Below are 27,089 nucleotides of genomic sequence, written 5' to 3'. Positions count from 1 at the left end.
GACACAATATGGAGGTTTTTGGTTGACTGTATTTATGAGGTCATTAATAGAAATAGCTTCCGAGAAAATAATGTATATGATATATACTGTATATAATATATATATCTACAGCAGAACACATGCCATTCCATCTCACCTCTGCTTATACATACACATAAAAATTACTTTATGGAAAACATTATATATGACTATAATGTATGTAGTATACAATGTTCAAAAATAGCTTTCATGAAAATTATATATATATATGTATTTATGTATATATATACATATTTATATATATATACATATACATATATATAGATTATATATATATCTATATATAGATTTTTAAGACCTTTTTAAAATGTGTATTTAAAGGCGCCATATGTAAGAATGTGGCCAAAAACGGTTACTACATTCAAATTCAAAAATACCGAGGTCTTTTAGGTTTCGTTTTCTGACATAACTGGCAACCCGTGGTTGCTCGGCACCTGAGACTCTACTGACTGCAACGATTGGTAGACGGCGGTAGGTGGCTCCACATGACGCCAAAGCATGATTTCAAAACATAAACATGATTTGCAGTCTGCAAAATATATTCTTTAAAGGTGCCATATGTAAGAATGTGGCCAAAAACGGTTACTACATTCAAATTCAAAAATACCGAGGTCTTTTAGGTTTCGTTTTCTGACGTAACTGGCAACCTGTGGTTGCTCGGCACCTGAGACTCTACTGACTGGTAGACGGCGGTAGGTGGCGCCACATGCCAAAAACTTGATTTCAAAACATAAACATGATTTGCAGTCTGCAAAAAAATTTTTTTAATGAAAATATATTCGCTGTACTGTTGTTGTTGGTGAGTTCAGTTTGTTATATGAAGATTAATCCTGAGTCTCTGTGACATATTAGTAGGATTTTATGGCCAGTTGCTTTAGATTTATTACATAATGCACCTTTAAGACCTTTTATTGATTTTAGTAGAATTTTAGACATTTTAAGGCCTTAAATTCAAATTATTGGATTTTAGACTTTTTAAGACCCCGCGGATACCCTGGTATCATGCAGGATTATGCACTTGGAAATAAGGGGAAAAAAACTACAAAAAATAAACATGAGGAAACGTGTGGTGTGAATGTTAATTTCAAAAGATAATAATATATGAGTTGAGGTGGTTTGACCTGCAGTCTCTCAGGTAAAGTGTTGTGTGCTCAGAGGAGGAAGTTTTCCTTTTCTCTCCTCACTCTCTCCTTAGATTGTAAAAGTTGTTAATGCACAGTCTATATGGGGTAACACCCTCCTCCTCCTCCTCCTCCTCTCTCCTCCCTCCTCCCTCCTCCTCTCCCCAGGAGCAGAGCTCGGCTGCGGGGTTGGGACATTCCTGCTTTGACGAGCAGCCTCGCAGACTCTTCCATGATTTGCGGAGCAGCTCGACACAGACTGCCGTCAAAGATGCGAGTGTTTCACACGGAGAAGTTACAATAACGGAGCACACACACACACACACATAGACAGACAGAGTGTCAGTGAACGCAACACGCTCGGACTTCTTATTTTCTTTCTTTTTTTACGCGGAGCTCCAAACTTCCAGTGGAGACCAGACACAGAGAGAGGGGGGAAGTCGTCGCACCTTGGCCACCAGAAGCCGACGCTGCTCCGCGGCTCTAGGAAAACTCTCCTCCACAACTACCTCCACCGCCGCCGCCGCCGGCTGAGTTCATGTCCCCGCCGTCGCCTCGCACTTTTAGCCCGTGTCTAATGGAGGGCCCGGTGCGGATTCACCACCACCAGAAGAAGAATGCGTTTTGCTGCTAACTCAGCCGAGGACTCGCAGCGTTTGCGCTCCTGTACGAGAGGTAAGAGAGAGCGGGGAGGTGGGGTGGGCAGCCCCGGTCCTGGTCCCGGTCCCGGTCCTGGTCCCGGGGTTAGTGGAGGGTTTTACGGGGGAGGCTTCACCAGGCGAACCGAACACACTGAGAGAGAAAAGGTTGCGTTTAAAGACAAGAAACTTCGTGTTTCCTTGACTTTGTTTAGTGGATACAAAGCGGTCATTCTGACCGTGTATACGGATATTAATATTAATATTATTATTATGTGTGTTTTCATTCATAAATGAAGCTTTTTATCGTTCATGTTTCATTTAAACCTTCCTTTATTCCTTAAGATTCTCCTCCATGTGTCGGAATGTGTTGGGAATCTTTTTGTTTTGGTGCCTTCAGGGTTTTTAAGGAAAACGCTTATCACTTAATGCACGATATATTTATTTATATATCGATATAGGTATCGTCACTGCCGATACAGACACGATATAAACATTAAAGTAGCAGAAAATGTTTTCAAAGGATGTTGTGCTAATGGATATAATATATTAGATTTTTTAATATTCTAATTATTATTATTTCAATAATATTTGATTTATTGGCCTTGAAAATAATACGATATTGATATTATATAGAGCGGCAACTCACGATTATTTTCGCAAATCGATTAATCTGTCGATTATTTTCTCGATGAATCGCTTGTCAAACGTGGAAATGACGACGTCTTGTCAAAATGATTCAGTATTTAACGATTTCTTTGTTACGTGGAGCAAATAAACTAAGAAAATATTCAAGTTTAAGAAGCTAAAACGATCAGAAATCTTGTTTTAATCGTTAAAAAAAAGCTTCAAACCGATGAATCGATTATCAAAATCAGCTTCAGAATCAGATTTTATAGTATATACATGCAGGTGAATGCATTACTTATACAGTCGTAGGCTGACTGTCAGGGTCTATGTCATTGCCATATTCAACGGTATTTATCTGTTATCGTCTAATAATAATAATAATGATGATACTAATAATAGAAACGGTGCGTTTGTGTGGCAGCTGTCTGTCTCTGTTCTCTGCTCATGAGGAAGGAGAGCGCTCAATATTTGTTTGGTAAACTTCACATCCCAGTTGAAAACAGATGGCCTGCGGGCTGCATTTCTACTTTGAAACATGAAAGAGCTCTTTTTTCTTTGCTTCTTTCTTTCTTTTTCTTTTTTCTTCTTCTTTCTTTTTTTTTTTTTTTTTTAGAAATGGCAAACGCGTCCCTCGGTTGACACACACACACACACACACACACACACACAAAAGTGTCAAGTCAAAAATGGACTGGGACGACTTTGTTCCAAAGTTGTACTTTTTGTTTTGATTGCAGACGCTGGTTTAGGAACTTGGTGGCTAAGACTAATATTTGAAGTTTTTTTTTTTACCTCTAAAGACACAGAGAGCTGTGTCTTTATTGTTTTTCGATCAGTCGCCTGAGGGAGTGTCATAAAAGTAAGGGTTGGTAAAAAAAAAAATCTGTGTTAATATTCACCTAAAATCTACAGTACAGTCGTGACTTCACCTGTAGTATGAAAGTGTCACTGTTTACTAACCGGGAACATGTGTTTTTACATATATATATCTATACATATAGATATATATATTATATATATCTATATATATCTATATATATATAGATATATATAAGTCGCTTTATGAGATGATTCAAAACACGTCGTGGAATCTTTTTTGAAGTTGTGTGTGAACGATAGAGATCATCAAACAGCTCGGGCTTTGCTCCGACTTGCTCGGTTTCACGTTTCTTTGCTCGTCTGAAGCCCATTTTATACTTTATCCTGCGTAAAAGTGCTCTACGTCGGTTACGGAGACCCCTCTGCGTCGCCGCAGAGCCTCTGCGTCGTCTTCCGGCTGCACAAAATACTTTTTAAGTGTCCGTCACTCCCACGAGGGACTAGGGCTGGGCGATATATCGGAAAATGCATCGTTATCGAAATGCACGATGATAATCGACGTCATTTTGCCGTTATCGATATATTCGATAATAGAAAAAAAAAGAAATAATTATTTGTTTGTTTTTTTAAAGAAAACAAAATAAAAGTCGTTTTTGGCTGTGTGTGTGTAGGCAGGCAGGCTACCGGTATGTTCGTGTCCCTTTAAGACGCTCGGACGGGTTCAGCTTACACAAACATAACATATAGTACATACAGGGCTCAGAGGGCAGCGTGTGAGTGGGTATGAAAGATGAGTGATAGAAAAACGTATGCAAGTGTGAGTGAATGGGTGTGAATGGGAACTGTAGTGTAAAGCAGCTTTGAGTGGTCATCAAGACTGGAAAAAGCGCTATAAATACAAAACCATTTACCAAACCATATATATAACATATGTTATGTCTGATATGTGTCAGTACTGATATCTGTGTGTCACGGCGCACACGCTTATATCAGGCAAATTAGAATTTTAGAATTAAGAACCCTTTAAGTCCCGCAAGGGGAAATTTAATTCTGCAGTGAGTTAGTGAACACACACAGCGAGGTAGAGAACATGCTAACCCAGCGCAGTGAGCTGCCATGCCAGTGAGCGGCGCTCGGGGAGCAGTGAGGGGGTTAGGTGCCTTGCTCAACAGCACTTCAGCTGTGGACTGGTCGTGGATTGAACCGGCTACCTTCCGGTCTCGAGCTAGAAGCCCTAACCACTAGGCCACAGCTGCCTAATAAGGGTCAATAATGCAAATCAGGCGACCACATCGTCAGCAACTTCGTACTTATCGTTCATTTATCGTTATCGAGGTGAGCTGCTCAATATATCGCGATATTGATTTGTGCCATATCGCCCAGCACCTAACGGAGACGGCGAGGGCTGCGATTGGTCCTCGGGACAGGCCGAGATATCGCTGTGCCGGCCACTGTGCGCATGGCTAATTTCTCCTATTCCGGGAAGCAGAAAAATATTTATTTCAGGTGAGAAACGGCCACTGTTTCAATGTTATTCCGCTGCGAAAACAACAACAACGGTCTTTCTCTCTCAGACGCCATTGCTCACTGTAGCCAAAAGCACAACAACCTTGCGTGGCGACCCCTACTGATCCGGCGGGAAATTGCAGTGCGTATCCGGGCACCGCGACGGGGGAACTATGAAGGCTCGACGGGTCTCCGTGGTCACGCGGTCGGAGAAGTATAACATGGGCTTTACTCTCGATTTGGGGAAGAAAAAAAGTGTTTGATTCGTCGAAATAAACAACAACAACAAACAATGTCGGCGGAGCGCGCAGTTGTGTGAATGAGTTTATTTGCACAGGTTCTTTTCTCAGTTGTGATCTGCTCCGCTGCGTCTCAGGAACTCTGAGGATGAGATGTAAAAAACAACAACACAGATTTGGATTTTCAGGGACTGTAAATTGTCGTGAATCGGGTGAAATCGGGTGGATGACACCTTAAAAAAAGTAATGTAAAGTAATTTCCTCCTCCTCCTTCCTCCTCCTGTTCTTCACCCCCTTATCACCAGATCCTCACAGAGACTTCTGTTACATAGGGGTGACTCTCAGAAAAAAAAAAAACACTTAAAAGTTGTCGAGAACAAAGTCTCGAGTCGCTCTCGAATGCATGACATCCAGTGAGTGGGACACACATGGCCGCTCTCCGATAAAACACTTTCAAGTTCAAACAGTTACTCGTGCATTGTTGCGTGGGGGGGGGGGGGGAGTGGACACTTCCGACGGCTTCTTAAATCCTCACTCTCTCTCTCCAGTATTGGGTGAACTTTTTTTGACAGCGGCAGAAGGAGATTTGCTCTTTGTTAAGTGTAAACCAAAGGTTCTCCCTCAGCGTCTCATACTGCATTTTGTAGTGGAGGGTGGGGGGGGGGGGGGGGCGATTAGGCTTCGACCTCCCTAATTTTAACTTAATTCACTCCACAGTTTCTTTTTTTATTAGCCCCTTTTCCCTCTCTGTAACCACAATCTCTCTTGTGGCTGCTTTGAGTCTCCTGCCTCCCGATCGCTGCTTTTCTCCCCCGTAGCTTCGACTTTAGAGCTGTTAACAATTAATCGATTTGAAGCCTTTTCCATGATACACACCAAGAAAAAAGCAAAAGCAGCTTTTATTATTTTATTTACTCATGATAACAATAACGTGAAATTAGACCCTACAGCAAGGCTATTCAACTTAAGGCCCGGGGGGGGCCTTCAAGCACTTTGGACCGGCCCATGGCCCATTGAACTATAAATAATGAACGTATTATTGAAAAGCCAATAAAACTGTAGCTTCGCCCATTTCTGGCACTTTGCGACACCGCGAGTACCTTTTTGGAAAATACTAGTACAGCTGTAATTGTATGGATGGAGCCTATGCATGTACCACAACTATAGCAATTGTACCTGAATATTATTGTAACTGTTACTTATATTTCTGCAAAAATAGCCTATTGTGGCCATAATGCACCTTAATGTTGTTCATATTGTTACCTCTAATTCAATAAAGAGCCAATTGTGACTGTTATACCCAAATGTTGGTGGTTTTGTTACTTACCTTTTTTGCACAAAACTAGCAGCCATCTGTGCTAAAGTGCTAAATAAAACATTTTGTATCTATTTGTATCCGTAAGCTGTAAGCTGGCCCTCCGGAAATTTTAGTTGAATAGCCCTGCCCTACAGTATTTCAGATACAGGCCTCTACCAAACGGTTGAGACGTCTGTTCATAATAAACCTGGTTTGCATAATTCTGCATAATAATAAGTACAACATTCAGAATAAGTCACATTAAAGTGTCAGTGAGTTCAGCTTGATGCATTTTTCAATGACATATAGTGACTTAAAGTGTGGTCCACCAAACGGTTGAGTTGTACCTTAAAGCATTGGTTCTCAAAGTGCGGCCCGGGGGCCAATGGCGGCCCACAGAAACAATTCTGGCGACCCGCAATGAATTGCAGTTGATAGTTTTAATCCAGCAGCTACTAAGCTTTTTAAATGTTTGTTGGGCCTTACTGGATACAGACCAATAAGTGTAAACTGTAGAACTGCAATCTGGTCATTAAAATTAGTACAAATGGGATTTCCTTGTGGGTTTTTTTCTTCCTTTGGCGGCCCTCAATCCAATCTCGGGATTCTAAATTGGCCCTCAGGTATCAAAACTGTGAGAACCCCTGCCTTAAAGGGTTAAAACAAGATTTCTGATTGTTTTAGCTGAATATTTTCTTTGTTTCTTTGCTCCACGTAACAAAGAAATCATTAAAGGTGCATTATGTAATAAATCTAAGGCAACTGGCCATAAAATCCTCCTAAAATGTCACAGAGACTCAGGAATAATGTTCATATAACAAACTGAACTTTCATCAGTAGAGTCTCAGCTGCCGAGCAACCACGGGTTGCCAGTTACGTCAGGAAAACGAAACCTAAAAAGACCTCGGTATTTTGAATTTGAAAGTAGTAAGCGTTTTTGGCCACATTCTTACATATGGCACCTTTAAAAAACCAAATCATTTTGGTTTGCGGACAAAACAAGACGTTCGAGAACATCGTTTTATTTTTTTAGCGTTTTCTGACATTTTACGGACCAAACCATCGTTACTTGCAGCTCTAAAGAAAACATAAATATGCTAAACAGCTGTATGACCTTTTATTTTGAGCTCAGCATAAAGATCCGTGGAGTATTTTTAGCGTAACTGACTGTGTCGTTAGCGTGTGGGAATTTCTCCCCCGGCAGCCACTGTATGTATTAAGGATGTGATTGAATCGGACAACAACGAACAATCCCCCCCCCTCCCCTCCTCTACATTTAGTTTCTCTTGCAGGGAAATTAATAAACCATTAGCGCCACAGCTCTTATCAGAGCGGGCGACCCCGGCACAAAAGCGCATGCCATTAAGAGCCCGAGTTGGAATAATGTTTGAGCCATTAGCTTTGCCTGCGTAATGATAAACACATGTTGCTCCAGGAGAAAGAACTATGTTAAGTGGGGGCAATTTGAATGTAAGCATGTGTAATGATACCAGCCCCTGCTCTCGATAATAATGGCTCTCTTGATTTCTTGTGGTGCGGTATTTTTAATCATGCAACCGCACACACACACACACACATGCGCCGGCCACTGACAAATGAGTGAAGGTGAAACCAGGAAGTGAGGGTTGTGCGTAATTAGTCGATCCGCTGATTGACAGGCTATTAACTGTCATCATTTGTCAAACAATTACGAGTGTTATGTCACTGTTAATTCAATTTATTTGAGTTTTTGAGGGAAAACAAATCACTTTTTTTTATAGACTTAATGATAAATGACTTGATTAAAAATGAATGCAGCCTTACATCTGGACATGGATGAGTCTATGTGAGGTGAGTGCGGTGGGAGAGGGTGTGTCTCAATGGGTCGACTCAAGTGTATTTCGGGCACCTCCCACATTCTCTTCTCGCTTTCTAGCGAGTGCAGATTTGAGGCCAGGCAGCAAAAAAAAAAAAACCTCAGCCCTGGCCTTAAGCGAATGTAAGTGAATTTAAAACCCAAATCACAGTGTGGCTTGGTTGTTTATTTGGTTTTCGTGCTGTGATCCGTCATATTATCACTCCGAAAGATCAACCTTTGGCCGAGAAAAATGCACGGAGAGTCGTAAAACAAGAGGTGGGGAGCGGAGCGGAGCGGAAATGTGAATTTCAAGCAGCCACATTATTTTTCATCATCCTCAGTCAATATTTTGACCGTTGAGTCGTTGAGTCACACTCGTTCACTTTGTTCATCTCTGACGGTTTATGGTTGATGCTTGACCCACAAGCTAAAAACCTGGCTTGTTCTTGAACCCCTGAAACATAGCCATCCTTTTTTTTTTTTTTTTTTACTCTCATTGCTCAGGGATTGAGTCATACTGCGCTGCAGCGTTGGCCTTTTTACTCTGAACTTCGGCTCTCATTCGTCAAGGACAGAACGTGGTGCTCAGGCCCCCATTAGATGGACAGAAGCGAGTTTCAGGCAGAATGCCAAACAAACGGCCCCCGATGTTCAAGAAGCCTGGGTGGGGGGGGGGGGCGGGTGCTGAGTGACAACACCCAGCAGCCACGAGCAAAGGGGGTTGATGGGAAAGATGGCCAGGTCAGAGAAAGACTCTGGGTTGGTGAGTGCACCCTGCAGCTGCAGAGCTAACGGGGAAAAAAAGACTTTCCAGAGCTGCAACTAAAGGTTATTTTCATTAGTGCTGGACACGTGAGCGCATGACGTGTTTCCATGACGACTGACCGGAAAAGGACGCGCGCAACATCATGTTTACTTACCACGGCACCAGAGTCCAGGCACCATTAGCTGTGTTAGCTCCTTTAGCGCCGTTAGCGCGCATACAGTCGAACTGGAGCGGTCTGTTTATTACGAAAAAGAGCAGTGATACAAATTACTAGCATACTGCGTATGTTTTTAAAGTTTTGCGTTACTTTAAAGTAGGAGTGGGGAAATAGGAATCAATTCATTAACTTCAAAAATCTATTTATTTATTTATTTATTATTATCTTTTTAAAGTTTCTATTTTGAAAAACCACACAACACACCAGTTTGTGTTATTTGTGTACAGTTTATTTTCATAACTAAGCTAGCCTAAGCTTTTATTTATGCAAGTTATGTTTTTGTACAGTAAGTAAGTTTTTATTAAGTTTGCCTTTGATCACATCTTCGCATTATCTTATACAAACTGTATTTTTTGATGCCATAATTTGCCTCAACACACTATGCATTGTATACATTTTTGAATCGTATAATTCAAATCGGTTGAATCGAGAATCGGAATCGACTCGAATCGTGAGACACCCAAAGATTCAAATCCCTACTTTAAAGACTAATTTTAACAAACGGGAGTCACGTAAACACGACGTCGCGCGCGTCTTTTTTCCGGTCAGTCGCCATGGAAACTCGCCGTGCGTCAATGTGCGCTAACGTTGACGCCGTTAGCGTGATTTCTTTGTTATGTGAAGCAAAGAAACCAGAAAATATTCACATTTAAGAAGCTAAAACAATCACAAATCGGCTTCGAACGACTCACACTTCCCACCCTCTGTCTGCCTAAATGAACACAGTGGACGAGCTGTGAGTGAAGTAGCCGCTGCGGCAAACGCGCGGTAGCCGAACGCGTCAGCCCGTGTTTACGCGACGCTGTCATTAGCAGCGCTTTCTTATCTGCTCCGAGCTCACGCCGTCATTACTTTCACCGACTGTGACAGATGATCCAAACTCGCTGTGTACTCGGCAAGCATGTTCCTCCAGGAGGTTAGCGATCGGCTTCCTCCACCGCAGCTCCTTCTTTTTTTTTTGTAACGCCAAAGGTGAGGCCCGCTGTAACCCGACGCGTATGCCCCGGCCCGGCGTCTTTCAACAGATGCTGGCGTTGAGTTTTTTCGACAAATCAGAACCTTGAAGGACCTGAAACTGGATAATGACTTTCGAGAGATTTGAGAAATGAAATGAGAAACATCGGGGGGCTTAATTGTTAAGACAAACAAACAGTTTTGGGTGCAGCAGAAACAGATGTTCCAGCCAGCCACTGAAATGCAGCATGGGACAGAGCTGAGAGATGGGCAGAGGGTCTGCTTCTTGTTTTTCTCTTAAAGGGATAGTTCAGAATTTTGAAGCTCAGCCGGTGTGATGGAGACGTTTTCAAGAAATTTCATTCAGTTCTTCTAGTTGCCGATTTCGCTGGTGCTATGGCTAGCGCAAGTCAATGGTACGAGCTAGCATGGCATTAGACTCCACAGTGCACCCGAGGCAAATCAATTGTAACGGCAGACTATCGATGTACATATCTGTGTTGATAGAATGTTTGAAATGAAACCAACCTTGCAATTTGAAGGATTTATGTCTCAGCAGCAGCAGCAGTAGCAGCAGCAGCAGCAGCAGCGCGTCTTACTTCCTGTTAGCCTATGGCAGCGGCGGACTGATTCCGCTGCTGCTGAGAAAGTAGTCCCTCAAAAATTCACGCGATGCGAGGTTAGTTTTCTTTCAAATATTATTCTATCAACACAGACATGTACATCGATAGTTACAATCTGCCGTTACAATTGTTTCTAATGCCATGCTAGCTCGTACCATTGACTTGCGCTAGCCATAGCACCAGCGAACTCTGCAACTACAAGAACTGAATGAAATTTCTTGAAAACGTCTCCAGACGTCTCCATCACACCGGCTGAAAAATAAAATAGGAAAATAGGTCTTATGTCCAAAATTCCGAACTATCCCTTTAATGAAACTGAAATGCAATGTAAACCAATACCACACATGGTGCGGTGCCTTTTTCCCCCCCATTATTTTATTCTCCTTGTGATTCAAGGGAGTACGTATATGCCTCAAACATGATGTTTGAGAGAAAAGAACAACCAAAGTCTCTCCTGGAGGTTTTTGACGTGGAATTTAACACTCTCTTTTTTTGTCATCATTTTCAATTTTCATGAGACCCCTTGTCTTTAAATGATTCATCACAGCCTCGGGGAGGATTTCAGCGAATGAACTCCTGAACCGCAAACTTGCTGACAGCTCTCGAAAGCAAAGCATGCAAGGATGATTTTTTTTTTTTTTTTTTTTGGTGCATCCTCAACAGCGATTTCCTGTTTGCGAAGATTCATTTCTTTTTCCTTTCCTGAAATTGACCCGGCTAAATATGCTGTATGACTTTAGTCTGCCGCCTCAGCGCAGGCTCAAAGAGTTAATCGTCTTTTCTTCTCGGTAAAAACCACAGTTTTCTATTTCAAATGTTGAACCAATAAGTCACAGCTGACATGTTTTTTTTTTGTTTTTTTTTGCGAACTCCAATGTGAGCGCTGTTGAAAAGGTTCAGCGAAGACTATATTAAGGCAAAACTAGTGGCTGGCACTCCCCTCCGTCTGACAAACGGGCTTCTTGTTTGAAGGGCTGTTTTGCTCCCAGATCAGAGTCTAAGTCAGTGTGGGTACTGCTGCTGCTGCTGCTGCTGCTGCTGCTGCTGCTGCTGCTGCTGCTGCTGCTGCTGCTGCTGCTGCTGCTGCTGCTGCTGCTTGCCTACAGACTTGTGGTCATGGGTGCCATTTTGGGCCTTCCCTCCTCCAAGATGCGGCCCCTCGGGGAGCAAAAGGAACCCCTTATTTGTAAAAGATGTTCAAAGTGAGTGGAGGAATTCACGTCAGGAGGGACGGAACATATGGTTTGGTCCAGCCTTCTGCATTGTTCTGGGTTAGGGTTGCAAACTGTTGAATGAGTAAATAAACGATAAATTGTGGTTAGCTTAAATGTTAAGACATCGCGAGCATGCTTGAAAAGCTCTCCCCGTTGATAGTCGGATCTTCACGCGACTTCCACAAGGAACCGGAAAAGCTTTTGCCGTGTTTCCACCGGCTCTACTCGCCCCGCCTCGGCATGTCGCGGTAAAGTTGCGTTTCCACTAGCATAGCACCTGGTAGCGGGTACTTTTTTTAGTACCTGGTCTGGCGATGTTCCAAGCGAGCTGAGGCGATACTATGCGTGACGTCGCCAGATTGCCGGCCACTGATTGGCCAGAGTGCCGTCACAAGAAGAGACATCCGACACAAAAATTAAGCCCAACAATGCCAAACTGTAACGGCGTCAACGATAACGCACGTTACGCGCTTCCATGACGAATGACCGGCAAAAAGACGTCATGTGCGTGACGTCATGCTTACGTGCGGGAGTCCAGGCACCGTTTACCGGTTATCGCCGCTAGCTGCGTTAGCTCCTTAAGCGCCGTTCGCGTGCTTACAGTCGAACTAAAGCGGTCTGTAGGTACCTGTGTACTACGTATGTGTGCCTCTGGGTTTTTGTGTTACTTTAGAGACTAATTTTAACAATCGGGAGTCACGTAAACATGTTCCAACGTTCCCTCCTCACGTAAACATTCTTAAAGGTAAAAGTGCTAAGTAGAACCATATAAGGTTCTTCGGCTTGTCCTCATAGGAGAACCCTTTTTGGCTCCAGGTAGAACCATTTTATAAAGGTTCCACCTGTAACCCTTTTGGAGGGTTCCACCAAGAACCCATTTAAAACCCTTTATACAGGAAAGGGGTTTTAAAGGGTTCTCTGGATCAAAATGGTTCTTACTGAAACCATTGGTGTTACCAAGAACCCTTGAGAAACCCTTTCTTCTGGAAAGGGTTTTTCAGAAGCAAATGGTTCCAGGTAGAACCTCAGCCCTTGGAGAAGGACCCTTTTGGAACCCTTATTTCTAAGAGTGAAGAAGTACCCGCATTTTTTTTTTACAAATTTCATAGAATAAATTGTGGTTTTCCCGATAAGGCTCGGGTAGCCTGGGTAGCTTCGCTTCCTGCTAATTATGCTAGTGCTTTATCTGAAGTGGCGCCCTCTGCTGGTACATATACGTATGCGAGATGTAACCACACCATATGTGCGGTCCCTCGAAATGACGCGGCTAAAAAGAAACAGATGATGTCGGTTAATGAATTATTACATTCCTATCAGCCGAATTCTGAACAGCAATTAATCAGTTCATCGTTTACAGCTCCACGCTCTGAGTTCCTTGCTCAACACGTATTGAACAGACCTATAGGCACAAACCTACATTTTCTGTATCATCGCAATGTTTGCTGATCGTCAGAGCTCTAACGTCATTTACTTCTCACCTCCCTACCCTGCAGCAGCAGCAGCAGCAGCAGCAGCAGCGTCGCGCGGCCTTTAAAAACCCTCAACATGTTTTTATGATTTGACCGAGAGCCAGAAGTGGAAACTCGGGGGACGACGATGATGATGTGTGTCGTGTTGACGTATCGCCGCCGAGTTTGTTTTGCGATCACTCGAATTGCCACACAACAAGCGCCGAGTGTTACAAGGCGAGACGGATAAACATTTAGACAAACTAAATAAAGCGTTTACTCGCTCACTGTTTCGGGGGGAACTGCGTATTTATCTTTGGGTCCTCCAGACTTGTACATACAAGGGATCTGGTTTTTGCTTGTTTGGGTTTTTGCAGGAGATTTGCGGAATCAGTTGACGGAGACTAATTATGTTTTAACCCCGTGACGTGTGTTTGTTTTTTCTTCAAGCTTTTGCAGGCAATATTTTACACCCCTCCTCCTCCTCCTCCTCCTCCTCCTCCCTGTGAATATATGAGCGTCGCTGTATTATATCTGCAAAGTCAATTCATCATGCGGTGGAATGAATGTACTTTCACTCTCAGTTTGTCTGGTTTTGATGCTGATTTTTAAAAAATGCACTCTCTTGTTTGTGTCTGCGTGGACGCCCCCTTCCAATGCTGCACATGTTTGAAATTACATTATTTTAATATACCGTATGTTTTAGTTTGAAAGTGCTTTTGGTCGGCAGCCAGCCGGCGATCAGGAGAGGAGACTGAGCAGAAGCTGTTGTCTACGTCTTTGCCGCTTGTTGCCGTAGAGACGCGAGCAGTGATGGAATCCAGGAGAGCTGGGGAGGGAGGCGGGGGGGGGGGGAGGGCAGCTGGATCAGATCACCACATGCCCATAGTTCACGGCCTACACAAGAGCACTGAGAAACACAGCAAGTGTCTTTAACTCCCCCGGAGAAGGTGGATATTTGGCAAACTCGGTCATTTTTCCCTCCCCCGGCATCGACGTCTCTTCCTCTCATCTCTCTAATCGACGCTGATGTGGAAGAATGTGGATCTGTGGCGTCCTCTGCCCGGGTGCCATGGCCGCCGCTCAATCCCCCCCAGCTCCCTCTCCTCTCCTCTCGCCTTGCCTGGCGTGATGAATCAGACTCTTGGCACATGTTGGAGATCAGTGTTTTTAAACACACCCCCCCGCAGGCAACAGGGTGTGCATTCCACCTCCTCTTCCACCAGCATTACCTTTACCGTGCTGAACAGACGTTCCCCTGTGGCCTGAAAGGCCTGTGAAATCAGCCAGAAGGGCCCAGAGAGCGCCGACAAAAGCGAAGGGGTTGTTAGTTACATGGGCTTTGCAAAAAAAAAAAAAAGGTCTCGAGGTGGACTTGTATGGCGGCGATACCCGGGGATCCGTTTCCAGTGTCCGAGGCCGCTATTGAGTTTCACTCCTGGGGCTAATCCCGCTGTTCAGGAACCTTGGGAAACAGCCGCACCTCCCCGCCCCTCTCGTCCCACCCCCCCCTTTCGCAAAAATTCCCAGGGAAAAAAAACAAGACAATCTTCAATTAAGATGGGTCTTACATACTGTACCATTCAGTCTCCCTCAAAACCCCCCCCCCCCCCCGTGTTTGTGTCCCTGGCCAACAAGCCTCAGGGCGGAATTAGCGCTGTCTCCCAGGTCCCGGCCCTGGCACTTTGGGAGGGTCAGGCTTTGGTGAACGGTGGTGTTGAGGGGTGGTGGTGGGGGTAGGAATGGAGGAGAAGGGGGTATGTGTGTCCTCGGTAAACAGGGCTTTGTGGGATGTGACTGTCTGATCCCTGGGGGCCTCTTCTTTCATTCGTCTTCTCATCTGATCCCACAGCACCACGGCAGTGTCGTCAGGGCCGTCGCCGGGTTCTGGGATGCCGGGTTCTCGCTCGTGCACAGACACACACACAGAGAAACAGCCGTTGACGATGACGATCTCATTCGTCTTCTGCTGTCCCCCTTTGTTTTTATGATTTATCCAGACTTCGCTTAAAGCGGACCTCGACCGGGAGTTCTAATTAACGCTGTTTTTTAGTGTGTATCTGCGTCATTACCTTGTTTAAGAAGCCCTGAAGGTTCAAAACAAACAGTTCAGCCACTGCTGAGAACGCTGTGTTTTATTGTAATCTCGGGCTCAGCGAGATCTCTGAAAAAACCCGGTCCGGTTACGTAAACAACGGTTCTCCTGAACAGCAGATCGTCCTGCTCCGGGCACTTGTCCGGGTGCATCCAGTTGCGTACATTGAACCATGTTTTTAAAACAATGTTTTGATAATGAGTAGCAGTGCATCGACCGTTCCAGAGGGGGGAGCTGCGCTTCTGAGAGCTGGTGTGCTGAATATGCACTTCCAGGTACTGGCCAATCACAAGACTCTGTCATCCGGGGGTGAGATTTATGTCGGAAATATCGCGGCTGGGGAACAGCGTCAGAAAAGAGGATTTCTATCGGCTCGTTTACAGCAACTTGGAGGTTTTTGACCATAAAAACAAGTTAATGTATGTAAGTTAGACCTCCATAACTCGCATATATGTGCAACAGGACCACTCTATGGGAGCTTTAACTTTGTGCAGGATGCCAGGTTCAGACGAGGACAGTTCCTTTTCTCAGTATAAAACAAAAAGAGTCCTAATTCCCTGACTTGATTCCAAATCATGTCCCTTCTCTCTCTCTTTCTCCAGCTCACTCCCTTTCTCTAAGGCTGTTCCAGTTTTAATAAAGTCTCAGCCTTTAATCAGACAGTCTTTAGGCCACACCACTCATTAGCTGGGCTCTGTGGGCCCCATGCTGCCTCAGCGGGGCTTACGAAGCCCTGTAATGGTCTCGATATAGAGCCCTCCTCTCTCTCTCTCTCGCTCTTGGGAGGCTCTTCCCCGAAGTTTCTCGGCCAAAGCTGAACCCAGTTGGGCTGATTCATCAGTCACTTTTTTTTTTATTTGGCAGACGCGGACGCGAACGACGCAGCCATTATCTCCGCGTCTTTATCTGCAAGCCAAAGAAAGAGGGAGGAGAAACTAAGGAGCTTTGGCAACTTTTCACCTCGCGGTGAATGTTTCACCTCCCAATACCCCCGTCTCCTTTTACTCCTCTCCCAGAGTTGTTCTTTCTTGTATATCTTGTATATTTTTCTTTCCATCGTCACCTCTCATCTTCTTGTTATGGATTTATCTCCCATCTCTTATGTGTGTGTGTGTGTGTGTGTTTGTGTCTCTCTGTGTGTGTGGAGCTGAGGAATGTGTGTGTGTGTCAGTGAGATGTGGGGCGAGTGCAGACAGGTTAGGGGTATAGCATGTGAATCAGCTTCAGCACACATGTCAGATTAGACCATCATACCAGAAAAGACTTGCTCTTTTCCGCTGCTCCCTTACACCCTTCAAGTCTTTATCTCCAGCTCCTCAGGCTTCATGGCTCGCTACCAACCGTTCTGATTTATTGAATTTGTACCACACTCCGCGCTGTATTGATCAGAATTGACCACTAAGCACAGGAGCAGCAGCAGCCGCCCGCCGCCGTCCACCGCCTCCGTTGTCTCTCGTTCAGCTGTGCAGTGGCGTGAAGCGCAGAGGCCAGGCGGCAGCACCAGTCGTGACCTGTTCTTCCTCTGCCCTCCAGGTTCTTTGATGCTACGCCGCGTTGCCTTTTGTCCCTGTTTACCCAATATGACAGGGATATGGGCCCCGGCCCCACATGGGGGCAGATGGGGCTTTAAGTAGTTCCTGTGCAGAGAAGGAGGGCTAAAAAAGAAATGCAGGTGCTAACCCTCCGCTAACCCACCTCCACCTCCGCAAAACTCAAACCCCTTTCCCTTCCCTGAGGGCAGCCTGTCAGGTGTGCTTATTTTTCCCTGTGTCATCACCAGGCATCTGCCTCATCCTGTTTTATTGTTTTATTTAACAGTCCAGTATGTATTTACAATGAATTCACATGGAAGGACTAGTGACTGATATTATAATAATAATAATAATAATAACACAAAGTAAGTTGCAAAGACTAAAGGAGGCTTTTTTTCCCCCCTCCTCACTTCCACCCTTAAGCCAAGTGTCAGTCAAATATTTCCCAAAAATACACTTCCACACCCAAAACCTCCTTTTATTTTCATAAAGTGTCCCTTTTGTCTATATATCCTATTTATATTTTTTGGAATTGTCCTATGGTACTATGGAGTTTGCTAATGCTAATCGCGGACACTAACCGCGACTGCTAATCGCGGATGCTAACCGCTAATGCTAATCACAAACGCTAAATTAGCTTCAGCTTTACCGCTTTTTACTGCCGTTGTTAAATACTGTTTTCATAGTGTCACAAGATTATCATTAATTCTCATTAATTTCCTCATTAATTCTCATTAGTTTGTGTTAAAACTACTATGCAAAGACTACTCACTTCCACACACTGAAGCCAAGTGTCAGTCAAATATTTCCCAAAAATACAACCTCCACACCCAAAAATTTAAATTTTCCACTTGAACTGACTTGACACAAACCTCCTTTTATTTTCATAAAGTGTTCCTTTTGTCTATATATCCTATATATATATATTTCGGCATTGTCCTCAGTTTTGAAGCTGGTTGTGTGAGAACCAGATGTAATTGCGGACGCTAACCGCTAATGCTAATCCCGGATGCTGTCCGCTACTGCTAATCGCGGACGCTAACCGCTAATGCTAATCGCGGATGCTATCCGCTGACACTAGAAGCTAATGCTAATCGCAATACTGTGTTCATAGTGTCAGAAGATTGTCATTAATTCTCATTCATTTCCTGTATGGAAATGAATCACCTGTATCCTGGACTTTTGTGGGAGTGTTTGAACTGAATGGAAGCAAGTCCATGACAGGTAACACAAGATCAGAGGTCGGACATGAGAAGGAAAATCTTCTTTTTTTTTAAGTTATAAAGTCTGGAGGTTTAAGGAGAGCAGAGGAGTTGGGGAGTGGACCCGGATGTTGATGGACAACCGGACCGGAGGAGACGCCCCTCATTTGATGAGGACTTCCCCGTTTTTGTGTAACGGTCGCTCCAGCTTTCGTCTGGAGAGTCTGCTCAGGAGCGAGCAGACTTTTACCTTTTCTGCCAGCAGCAGCAGCAGCAGCCAGATGATGACTCTGACTGATGAGGGATACGAGATATCCGCACAGTGTCTGTCTCCACTGAGGCGGCTTCATGGTGGCGGATGTCGGAGGAAAGCCAAACAGATAAGAAGGAACGATGCCCCTGTGTTTCCTCGTTGCGGCAGATCAATGGGATAGATATGCAGCTATGAGTGTGTGCGTGTGTGTGTTTACACGGCGCTGCCTCCTTGCAAGGAAGTGAATGGTTAAAATAGCGGGGGGGCATAAAGCGATAAAGAGAGTGTTACAAAAGCAACGCTGGGTTCTCATCGCACCGTGCACCAATGTGCCCGTGCGTGGCTGTGTGCATTTTTATCGCACTGTTGTTAATTATTGTAATTATATATCATTATTTCAGCAGAGAGATAGTTTCCACTGATGACATGAGGGCAGTGTGCAGGGCCTGTTATAACTCGTGGGCTGCAGAAATGCAAAGCCGTTTAGATGTGGGTTTGATCGGCCTGAACGAGAATGCACAGACTCTGTAACTGCAGAGCATGCACTCAGATGCATACGTAGCGTAGCATCTCCATAGAGTGTCTGTAAACATGGATATAGTCTTCTGTGAAGCTGGATGGAGGAAGCAGTTTCGCCACCTATCTAAGTTTCTAGATTTTCCTGTAGTAGTAGTAGTCTCAAATTGTCCTTTTTAGGACATGATGGCAGTTTTGTAAATGATGGTCCCATATATGTGTAAACACCATTATTGTTCTATAGGTGGATTTCTTGTTGCAAAAACTGACGATGGCGAACGTCATTGCTTCACAACGGGCGTCTACGTCCATTTTTTTTTACATTGTCCAATCCTTAAGTCCAAAAGATGTGTTTTTGGGTACTTTCACACCTACAGCATTCGGTGCGCACCCAACGCGTTTGGTCCGTTGGTTCGGTTCGTTTGCGCTGGTGTGAATGTAATCTCTGTACTTTGGTGCGCACCAAATCAACCGGTCCAAGACCTGCCTGAAGGGGTGGTCTCGTACCACGCTTTCTGCTCTACTACCGGTACAGTTCCTCTGGTGTGAAAGCAGACAAACTTAACAAAATTAATTAACACATTCTCACTGGTGGTGGTAAGCTACGTGTAGCCACAGCTGCTCTGGAGCAGACTGACTGAAGCATGGCTACCAATGTGCGCCAAACGGCCCGTCCGACCACCACCATCAGTCATACAGCGCATGTTTTTTCGAACTTTGGGTGGAAGCCGTAGAACCCGGAGAACATGCAAACTCCTTGCAGAAAGCCTCTTGTTCCAACTCGGGCCTTATTGCTGCAAAGGCGAGAGTGCTAACCGCTACACCAACCGTGGGCCCATGGTTATGAGACGAGATACGGGATTACCCCGAATTTCCACGCGCCCGGTATAGAGCGTTAACCCAACACGGCGAGTATAAACGCCTCCGTGCGTCCACGTAAGGCGCATTCTCACAATTAGCCGCGGCGTGCCCGGTGGAAATGCTCACATTGATTATAGTAGCAGTGATCCGCTCCGGTGAAAATCGGGGGTTAGTCCGGTTCCGGTGCCGCCTGTTTCCTACATTGTAACATTTTCCTGACCGGTGCAGACCAAAGCAATCGAACTATAGGTGTGAAAGTTGCAAGAATTCCTTCGCACTCCTTAATAAACTTTGTGGAGAAAAGTCACGCGATTGCTTTTGACGTGTTCTTCAAAGCACTTTTGTTTTGTGTGAAACTGTGTCTGAGTGGAACAGAGAGAGTGTGAGCCTGACCTCTGGGGGCCGGTCCAGGGCCACCAGACACCCGCTGCTTCACCCTCTCCCTCTGCTCTTCCCCGACCTTTGACTTTCGGGGTGAGAAGGGGGCGTGGGCCCAGGAGCTGGGAGAGTTTATTATTTCCTGCCTCTCCTCCACCTCCTCCTCCTCCTCTCATGTTGCCCTCTGAGAGAGGGAGAAGATGAAGAGGGTGAGAATGAGCCATGTGAATAAAGCATCTGTGTCTCATTGGTTAGATCACAGAGGAGTGGACGTCTGCTCAGCATCACTCACACGGCCAGCGGTGGAGCAGCTGATAATTGATTAATCACTCGGGTCATTTATCAAGCAAATTGAAAAACACTCACTTGTACGACTACATTATCCAGATTTGCTGCTTTTGATGAATGTGGATTGGATATCTTAAAGGTTTGGCAGTGTCAAAGCAGACCAGTGTTTAAAAAGAAATGTATCTGTTGGCAAAACAGTGATAGGGCTTTTGACCACAAATCAAGATAGAAGCCAGGGAACATTCACAGTTAAGAAGCTTAAATAATCAGAGAACTTGTTTTAATTGTTGAAATTAGTTGGTAATTCATGTAAAGCTAAATTAATCGGCAACTATTTTGATAATCGATCATCAGTTTGAAGCTTTTTTCATGATTAAAACAAGATTTCTGATTGCTTTAGGTTCTTAAATGTGAATATTTTCTTTGTTTCTTTGCTCCACATCACAAAGAAATCATTAAAACTGAATCATTTTGGTTTGTGTACAAAACAAGACTTTCGAGAACATCATCGTTTCCAGCTTTGACAAACACTGATCAACGTTTTTTTTAAAACATTTTCTGACATTTTATGGACCAAACCATTCATCGATTCATCTAGAAAATAATCGTCAGATTAATCGATTACGAAAAAATAAACGCTAGTTGCGGCTCTTAATTCATGTAATAATCAGTCGTTGCAGCCCCAAACGATAGCAAAAAAGGAACATTTATGTTTTTATTCAAGTGATCAGCCGACAAGAAGTATGTATTTTGATTTTTTCGTCTTAATTCTAAAGTGGATATCTCTGGTTTTGCTCCACAAACCGACCTGCACGATTGTGGAGCAGATGGAGCAGTGTTATGGTTCAACTTCACTGATCCTACGCAGGGGTTTTTTTTTTTTTTTTTTAAATACGACCCACCCTTCAGCAGCGCTCGGCCCTTTCCGCTAACGTCTGCGGAGCCACCGAAGCGCCAGTGTGAATATCACAGCTGGACGTTCCATTGTCCCTCTGGCCTCGGGCTCAAACCCTGGTTACCAAACCAGCAACCTGGGATCAAAGCTCACATGGATTACTCTTGGAAAAAAAAAAAGGAGGAGGAGGTGCCACGGTCGGAGGGGGGGTTGAGTTGAAAAGGGATCGAGGAATGCTCCTAATTACGTGCCCCTCCACTTCTTTTCTGTCTCTCACTTTGGCTTCGCTCTCTTGTCTCTCCCCCCCCCCCGTGTGCGTCTGGGCCTGCACTTCAGGCCACAGTGAACCCATGAGGAAGCAACACGGTGTGACAAGAGAGTGATATTGAGAGCGAGGCGACAGTCTCTCCAGAGCCACTCCATTAGCGCCAGATCTCTGCCTCCATGGAGACGGTGAAAACGGGTGAGAGGACGGGTCAGAGGAGACGAGTGGGAGGCGGAGATCAAGGAAGTGTGCAAAAAGCGGATGTGTTGCCAAAGATTAGAAGGATTGACGTATAGAATTCATTCGGATCCCCGCACTGGATTTCCGTCCCCTGCATCGAGCTTAAACGCGGGGAAATCTACCCTCATCTCGTTTTTGCAGTTTATTTCCGTCTGGCGTCCTCTTTTGTTGGCGTGCGTGCTTGTCATGTTTCCCGGCAAAGCTCCGGTTTGATGTGTCTCTTGTCTTTTCTTCTGTGTCTCGCAGGTTTGCCCAACAGACGGACGCGTACGCGCCGGAACAACGCGGCTGCTGACAGGGGTCAAAGTGCACCATGGACAGTGGCCTAAGGGTCCTCCTGTCCACTTTGCTGTGTCTCAGCCAGACTCTGCTCATCAGCTGCTCATGTATGTTGTGTTTGATGAATGTTAAAAGTCATTTTTGTGTCGTATTTGTTATTGTATTTCATTAAATGATGAAAAAAAAATCCGGAATAATAGCACAACATTTGCAAAGCTAGCACTTAACTTAGCTTAACTTACCTTAACAGCGTCAACATTAACGCGATTTAACTCTGACCGGAAAAAGACGTGCGACGTCATGTTTGCGGGCCCGCGGCACAGTTTACCAGTTAGCTGCATTAGCTCCTTTAGCGCTGTAAGCGTATCTACAGTCGAACTGGGGCGGTTTGTTTATTAAACGAAAAGAGCAGCGCCACAAATAGCCAGCGTACCTGTGTACTGCGTATGTGTGCCTCTGTTTTTAAAGTTTTGCGTTACTTTAGAGACTCATTTTAACAATCGGGAGTCACGTAAACATGATGTCACACGCGTCTTTTTCCAGTCGGTCGTTTGTTGTGTCTTACTTATTATATTTTATTAAATGAAAAAAATCCAGATTAATAGCACAACATTTGCAAAGCTAACACTTTAAAGCTTTAAAAATTTCTCCTTGTGTCCCCTAAACAACCATCCGTGACAAAAATACTAGTGCTGGGCATGTTAACACCACCTTTAACGGCGTCAACGATAACGCACATTAACGTATGACGCGTTTCCATGACGACTGACCAGAAAAAGACGTGCGCGACGTCATGTTTACTTGAGTCCAGGCACCTTTTACCAGTTAGCTCCGTTAGCTCCCTTATCGTCGTTAGCGCGCCTACAGTCGAACTTTAGCGGTCTGTTTATTAAACGAAAAGAGCAGCGCTACAAATAGCCAGCGTACCTGTGTACTGCGTATATGTGTGCCTCTATTTTAGCTTAGCGTTACTTTAGACCCATTTCAACAATTGGGAGTCACGTAAACATGACGTCACTTGCGTCTTTTTCCAGTGAGTCGTCAAGGAAACGCGTCATTGTTGCTGTGTTATATTTTATTAAATGAAAAAAATCCAGAATAATAGCATCGGTAGCAACAAAAAAAGTACAAAGCTAACACTTTAAAGCTTTAAAACTTTCTCCTTGTGTCCCGTAAACAACCATCAGTGACAAAAATCCTCACCTTTTCTCTGCTCTTGTCTCCTCACCAGCTCAGTATCCATCCTTCACCTCTGAGCCGTCCTCCCTGGTTCAGAATCGAGGCTCTCTTGCCCGCCTGCGCTGCTCCGTGAATCCTCCGACGGCGACCGTGTCCTGGCGCTTTCGAGGCCTCCCCTTGGAGCGAGACGCCCTGCCCGGCGTGCAGCTCGACGGAGACTCGCTCGTCATCTCCTCCCTGACGTCCAGCCACGCCGGGCTCTATCAGTGCGTGGCACGCTTACGGCATGGGCCGGCCGCAGCCAGTCGGCTGGCGCGCGTGGACGTAGCAGGTAACGGATGCAGTGAATGACCCTCGTGTGTGTGTGTGTACTTCAAAGCAGCGCGGCTGAGAAAGAGAGGAAGTTGCCTTGAGAAAAAGGAAGGTCATTTTCTAAGTGTTGAACACTTTGACTGAATGCTTTTCCTCGGCTTGCCTGCTGCTGAGCGGCGGAGGGGAAGGAAGCAGTAGGACGTTTTAGTCGGGCGCTCGGCCCAGATGCCTCTTGACCGATATCCTTAATGAGCCTTGGGCTTTCCTGTGTAGTGTGTTATGTTCCTGCTGGGATGCTTCGTGCTGTTGTTAGCAGTTGACCCCCCCCCCCCCCGTTCTGCAACTGTATCAAGCTGAATAGAAATCGCTCGCTGCATCAATAAACAAACTCAGCGATCCAACACAAACAAGCTCAACTCGAGTAGCTCAGTTGGCTTTGATTCCCTGAACCCAGCTGCTCCTCCAGAAGGACACTTGATCTGAAGAAATCTCTCTCTCTATGTTTCTGCAGAAATCGCACAATACGAGGACGGTCGACGGCGGTCGTTGTCGGTGCAGGAAGGCAGCACGGCTCTCATAGAGTGTCCTCTACCGCACAGTGTCCCTGCAGCGCGGCCCAGACTAAGAGTACGAGGGGAGTGGATGGACGTGTCGACAGGTGTGTGTGACCATGAAATCTCAAGAAACGCTTGAGGGAGTTCCCCCGTATGATGTTAGTCAGACATTTAGATTTAAAAGATTGGGGTCACTTAGAAATGTCCTTATTTTTGAAGGAAAAGCACTTTTTTTCAATGAATATAACATTAAATTAATCAGAAATACACTCTATACATTGTTGATTTGGGTGGTAAACGACTATTCTAGCTGCAAATGTCTGTTTTTTTAATGGAATATGTACATAGGTGTATAGAGGCCCATTTCCAGTGTTCTAATGGCACATTGTGTTTGCTAATTATGTTAGCACAGCTAAAAGCAGTTTTGCTGGTTCTTTGACACAAACAAAATGATTATTTTGAATAAAAATCATCATTTCTAATCTTGTCAATGTCTTAACAATATTTTCTATTCATTTTGCAACTCTTTTGGTGAATAAAAGTGACTTTTAATCACAAACAAATTGCATAGGTGACCCCAAACTTGGAACAGTAGTGTACAATGTAGACACATGGAGGCGATGAAACAATAGGAGGAGTTAATTTTCCTCAGAAAACAAACCCCAAACTTCCCCCAAAGAAGTAACTGCTTGAACTAAATCATTTGGAAACCCTTCATTCACCCCATCATTATTTCTAATCTTGTCAATGTCTTGACTGTATTTTCTATTCATTTTGCAACTCTTTTGATGAATAAAAGTGTGACTTTTAATGGAGTTGTATAGGTGACCCCAAACTTTTTAACCACAGTGTAGTTATTTCTAAAAGATTTCTTTTTAAAGCAAACAGAAACTTCTTCTCTCTTCTGTTTCTAACTCTAAATTAAAACCGTGCCATCTTCTTCTTCTTCTTTCAGATGACTATCTGGTTTTTCCGTCTGGAAACCTTCAGATCATCTCCGTGTCGGCCCAGCACCAGGGCATGTACAAATGCGGCGCGGTCAACCGCGTCACCGGGGAAACGGTCGTGCAGTCTCACGGTACAAAGCTGTTGGTAAAACGTAAGTCTGACCTCCATCGGAACTCAAACGTGAATTGCCTCCATTTTCTGTTTCCGCAACTCAAAGTGGTTCATTCCTCTGTGCAGATTTAGTCGCCTCGTCCTCGGTGAGGATCGTTTACCCCACCGCTCCGACGACCGTCACGGCGCGGGAGTCCGAGCCGCTGACGCTGGAGTGTGTCGTGTCTGGTGTTCCCACGCTGCCGGCCAAATGGTTTAAGAACGGGAAGCAGGTGACGCCGGGGCCTTCGCGGCAACAACGGCACAACAACCTTGTCTTTGGTGCGGTGACGAGCGGCGACGAAGGGTGCTACGCCTGCGCAGCTGAGACCAAGCAGGGGATTGTGATGAGCGCAAACTACACTGTGAATGTTCTCGGTGAGGAAACGTGAGCGTTACAGCGTTAGTTCGCTCCGCAGACGATCGCAGCGACATTAACGTCTCGCTTTGCTCCTCCCACACAGAGCCCGTGTCTATCGTGAAGGGCCTGAACGACCAGCTCGTCTCCCCTGGCTCCTCTGCTTATTTTACCTGCTCGTCGAAAGGACAACCCTCGCCAAACATCACGTGGCTCTTCAACGCCGAACCCATCGCGCCATCGCGCCACTTTCAGATCTCCGAGTCGTCGCTCGTTGTTGCAGACGTGACGCCGCGGGATGCAGGCGTGTATCAGTGTCTGCTGGACAACGGGATTAGCACGGTGCAGTCACTCGGAATGCTAACAACACAAGCAGGTATGTAAACATTATTCGTCTTGCACTGATGTGTAATTAATAGTACTGGGCACGGTTAGCGTTAGCGCACATTAACCCATGACACGTTGCCATGACGACTGATCGGGAAAAGACGTCATGTTTGTGACTCCCGATTAAGTCCCGACTCAACTTAAAAAACGCTGTTCTTTTCGTTAGATAAACAGACCGCTCCAGTTCAACTGTAGGCGTGCTAACCGACGCTAAAGGAGCTAATGCAGCTAACGGAGCTAACTGGTGAACGGTGTCGCGGCACAAAAACATGACATCACGCGCACCTTTTCCGGTCAGTCATCACGGAAACATGTCGTGCATTAACGTTGGCACCATTAGCGGCGGCGTTAGCGCGCTAATCTAGTGCTTTATCTACTTGGCTGGTAATGGTAAATAAATAAACTTTACTAAAAGACATTTTTTCGTTAAGTTATTCAGTCCTAACAAAGCCAGTTAGCTATTCCCAAGATATGCAGTTTTACAAAACACTGTTCAAAATACTATTTAAGAAATTTGGATTGAAAAGATTGGGGCTCATCCTCACTATGATTGTTTTTTTTTATATTTTATTAAATGAAAAAAATCCCAAATTAATAGCACAAAATGTGAAAAGCTAACAGTCCTTGTGTCCCGTAAACAACCATCAGTTACAAAAATACTAGTGCTGAGCATGTTAACACCGCCGTTAACGCAAGCCGCGTTTCCATGATGACACCAGATCGCTCCATTAGCTGCGTTAGCTCCTTTAGCACTGTTAGCGCTAGATACTAAAGGAGCTCAAAGAAAAACCTGCTGGTGTTTGACAGAGTTAAGGCGTCTTTTCAGGCAGGTTCTCTGTGGGCTTGCGTCTACAGTATCCGCAGGGAGTCCTCACTGTGTGTGTGTGTGTTTGTGTGAGGCTGCTAGGAAAGGTTTGGCTAAGGCCGCCCTCCTCCTGAGCCTTGAACTGAGGCTCGAGCGTGAGAGTGAGCTTTGTGCACGCCGCCGGGGATAAGCCCCTGGACCATGGAATGCAAAGGAGTAGCCACGGCGAGAGGGTTATGACGAG

General features: G+C 45.0%; 1 protein-coding gene across 1 annotated transcript in view; it reads left to right on the top strand.

Moving 5' to 3' along the window:
- The first annotated feature begins 1,704 nt into the window (after positions 1-1,704).
- The window catches only part of cdon (cell adhesion associated, oncogene regulated), a 46,674-nt gene continuing 21,289 nt past the window's right edge, over positions 1,705-27,089 (top strand). The window contains exons 1-7 of the mRNA XM_083886037.1: positions 1,705-1,835; positions 22,120-22,259; positions 23,384-23,662; positions 24,155-24,301; positions 25,153-25,296; positions 25,383-25,673; positions 25,760-26,029. Of these exons, the coding sequence (XP_083742163.1) occupies positions 22,187-22,259; positions 23,384-23,662; positions 24,155-24,301; positions 25,153-25,296; positions 25,383-25,673; positions 25,760-26,029 (1,204 nt within the window). The 5' untranslated portion in view covers positions 1,705-1,835; positions 22,120-22,186. The remainder of the gene's footprint in view (positions 1,836-22,119; positions 22,260-23,383; positions 23,663-24,154; positions 24,302-25,152; positions 25,297-25,382; positions 25,674-25,759; positions 26,030-27,089) is intronic.

The sequence above is a fragment of the Microchirus variegatus genome, assembly GCF_963457635.1.
Source record: "Microchirus variegatus genome assembly, chromosome: 3".
In the NCBI taxonomy this organism is placed as follows: Eukaryota; Metazoa; Chordata; class Actinopteri; order Pleuronectiformes; family Soleidae; genus Microchirus; species Microchirus variegatus.
The sequence above is the reverse complement of the archived record's forward strand: the minus strand, read 5'-3'. Positions and strand labels throughout refer to the sequence as shown.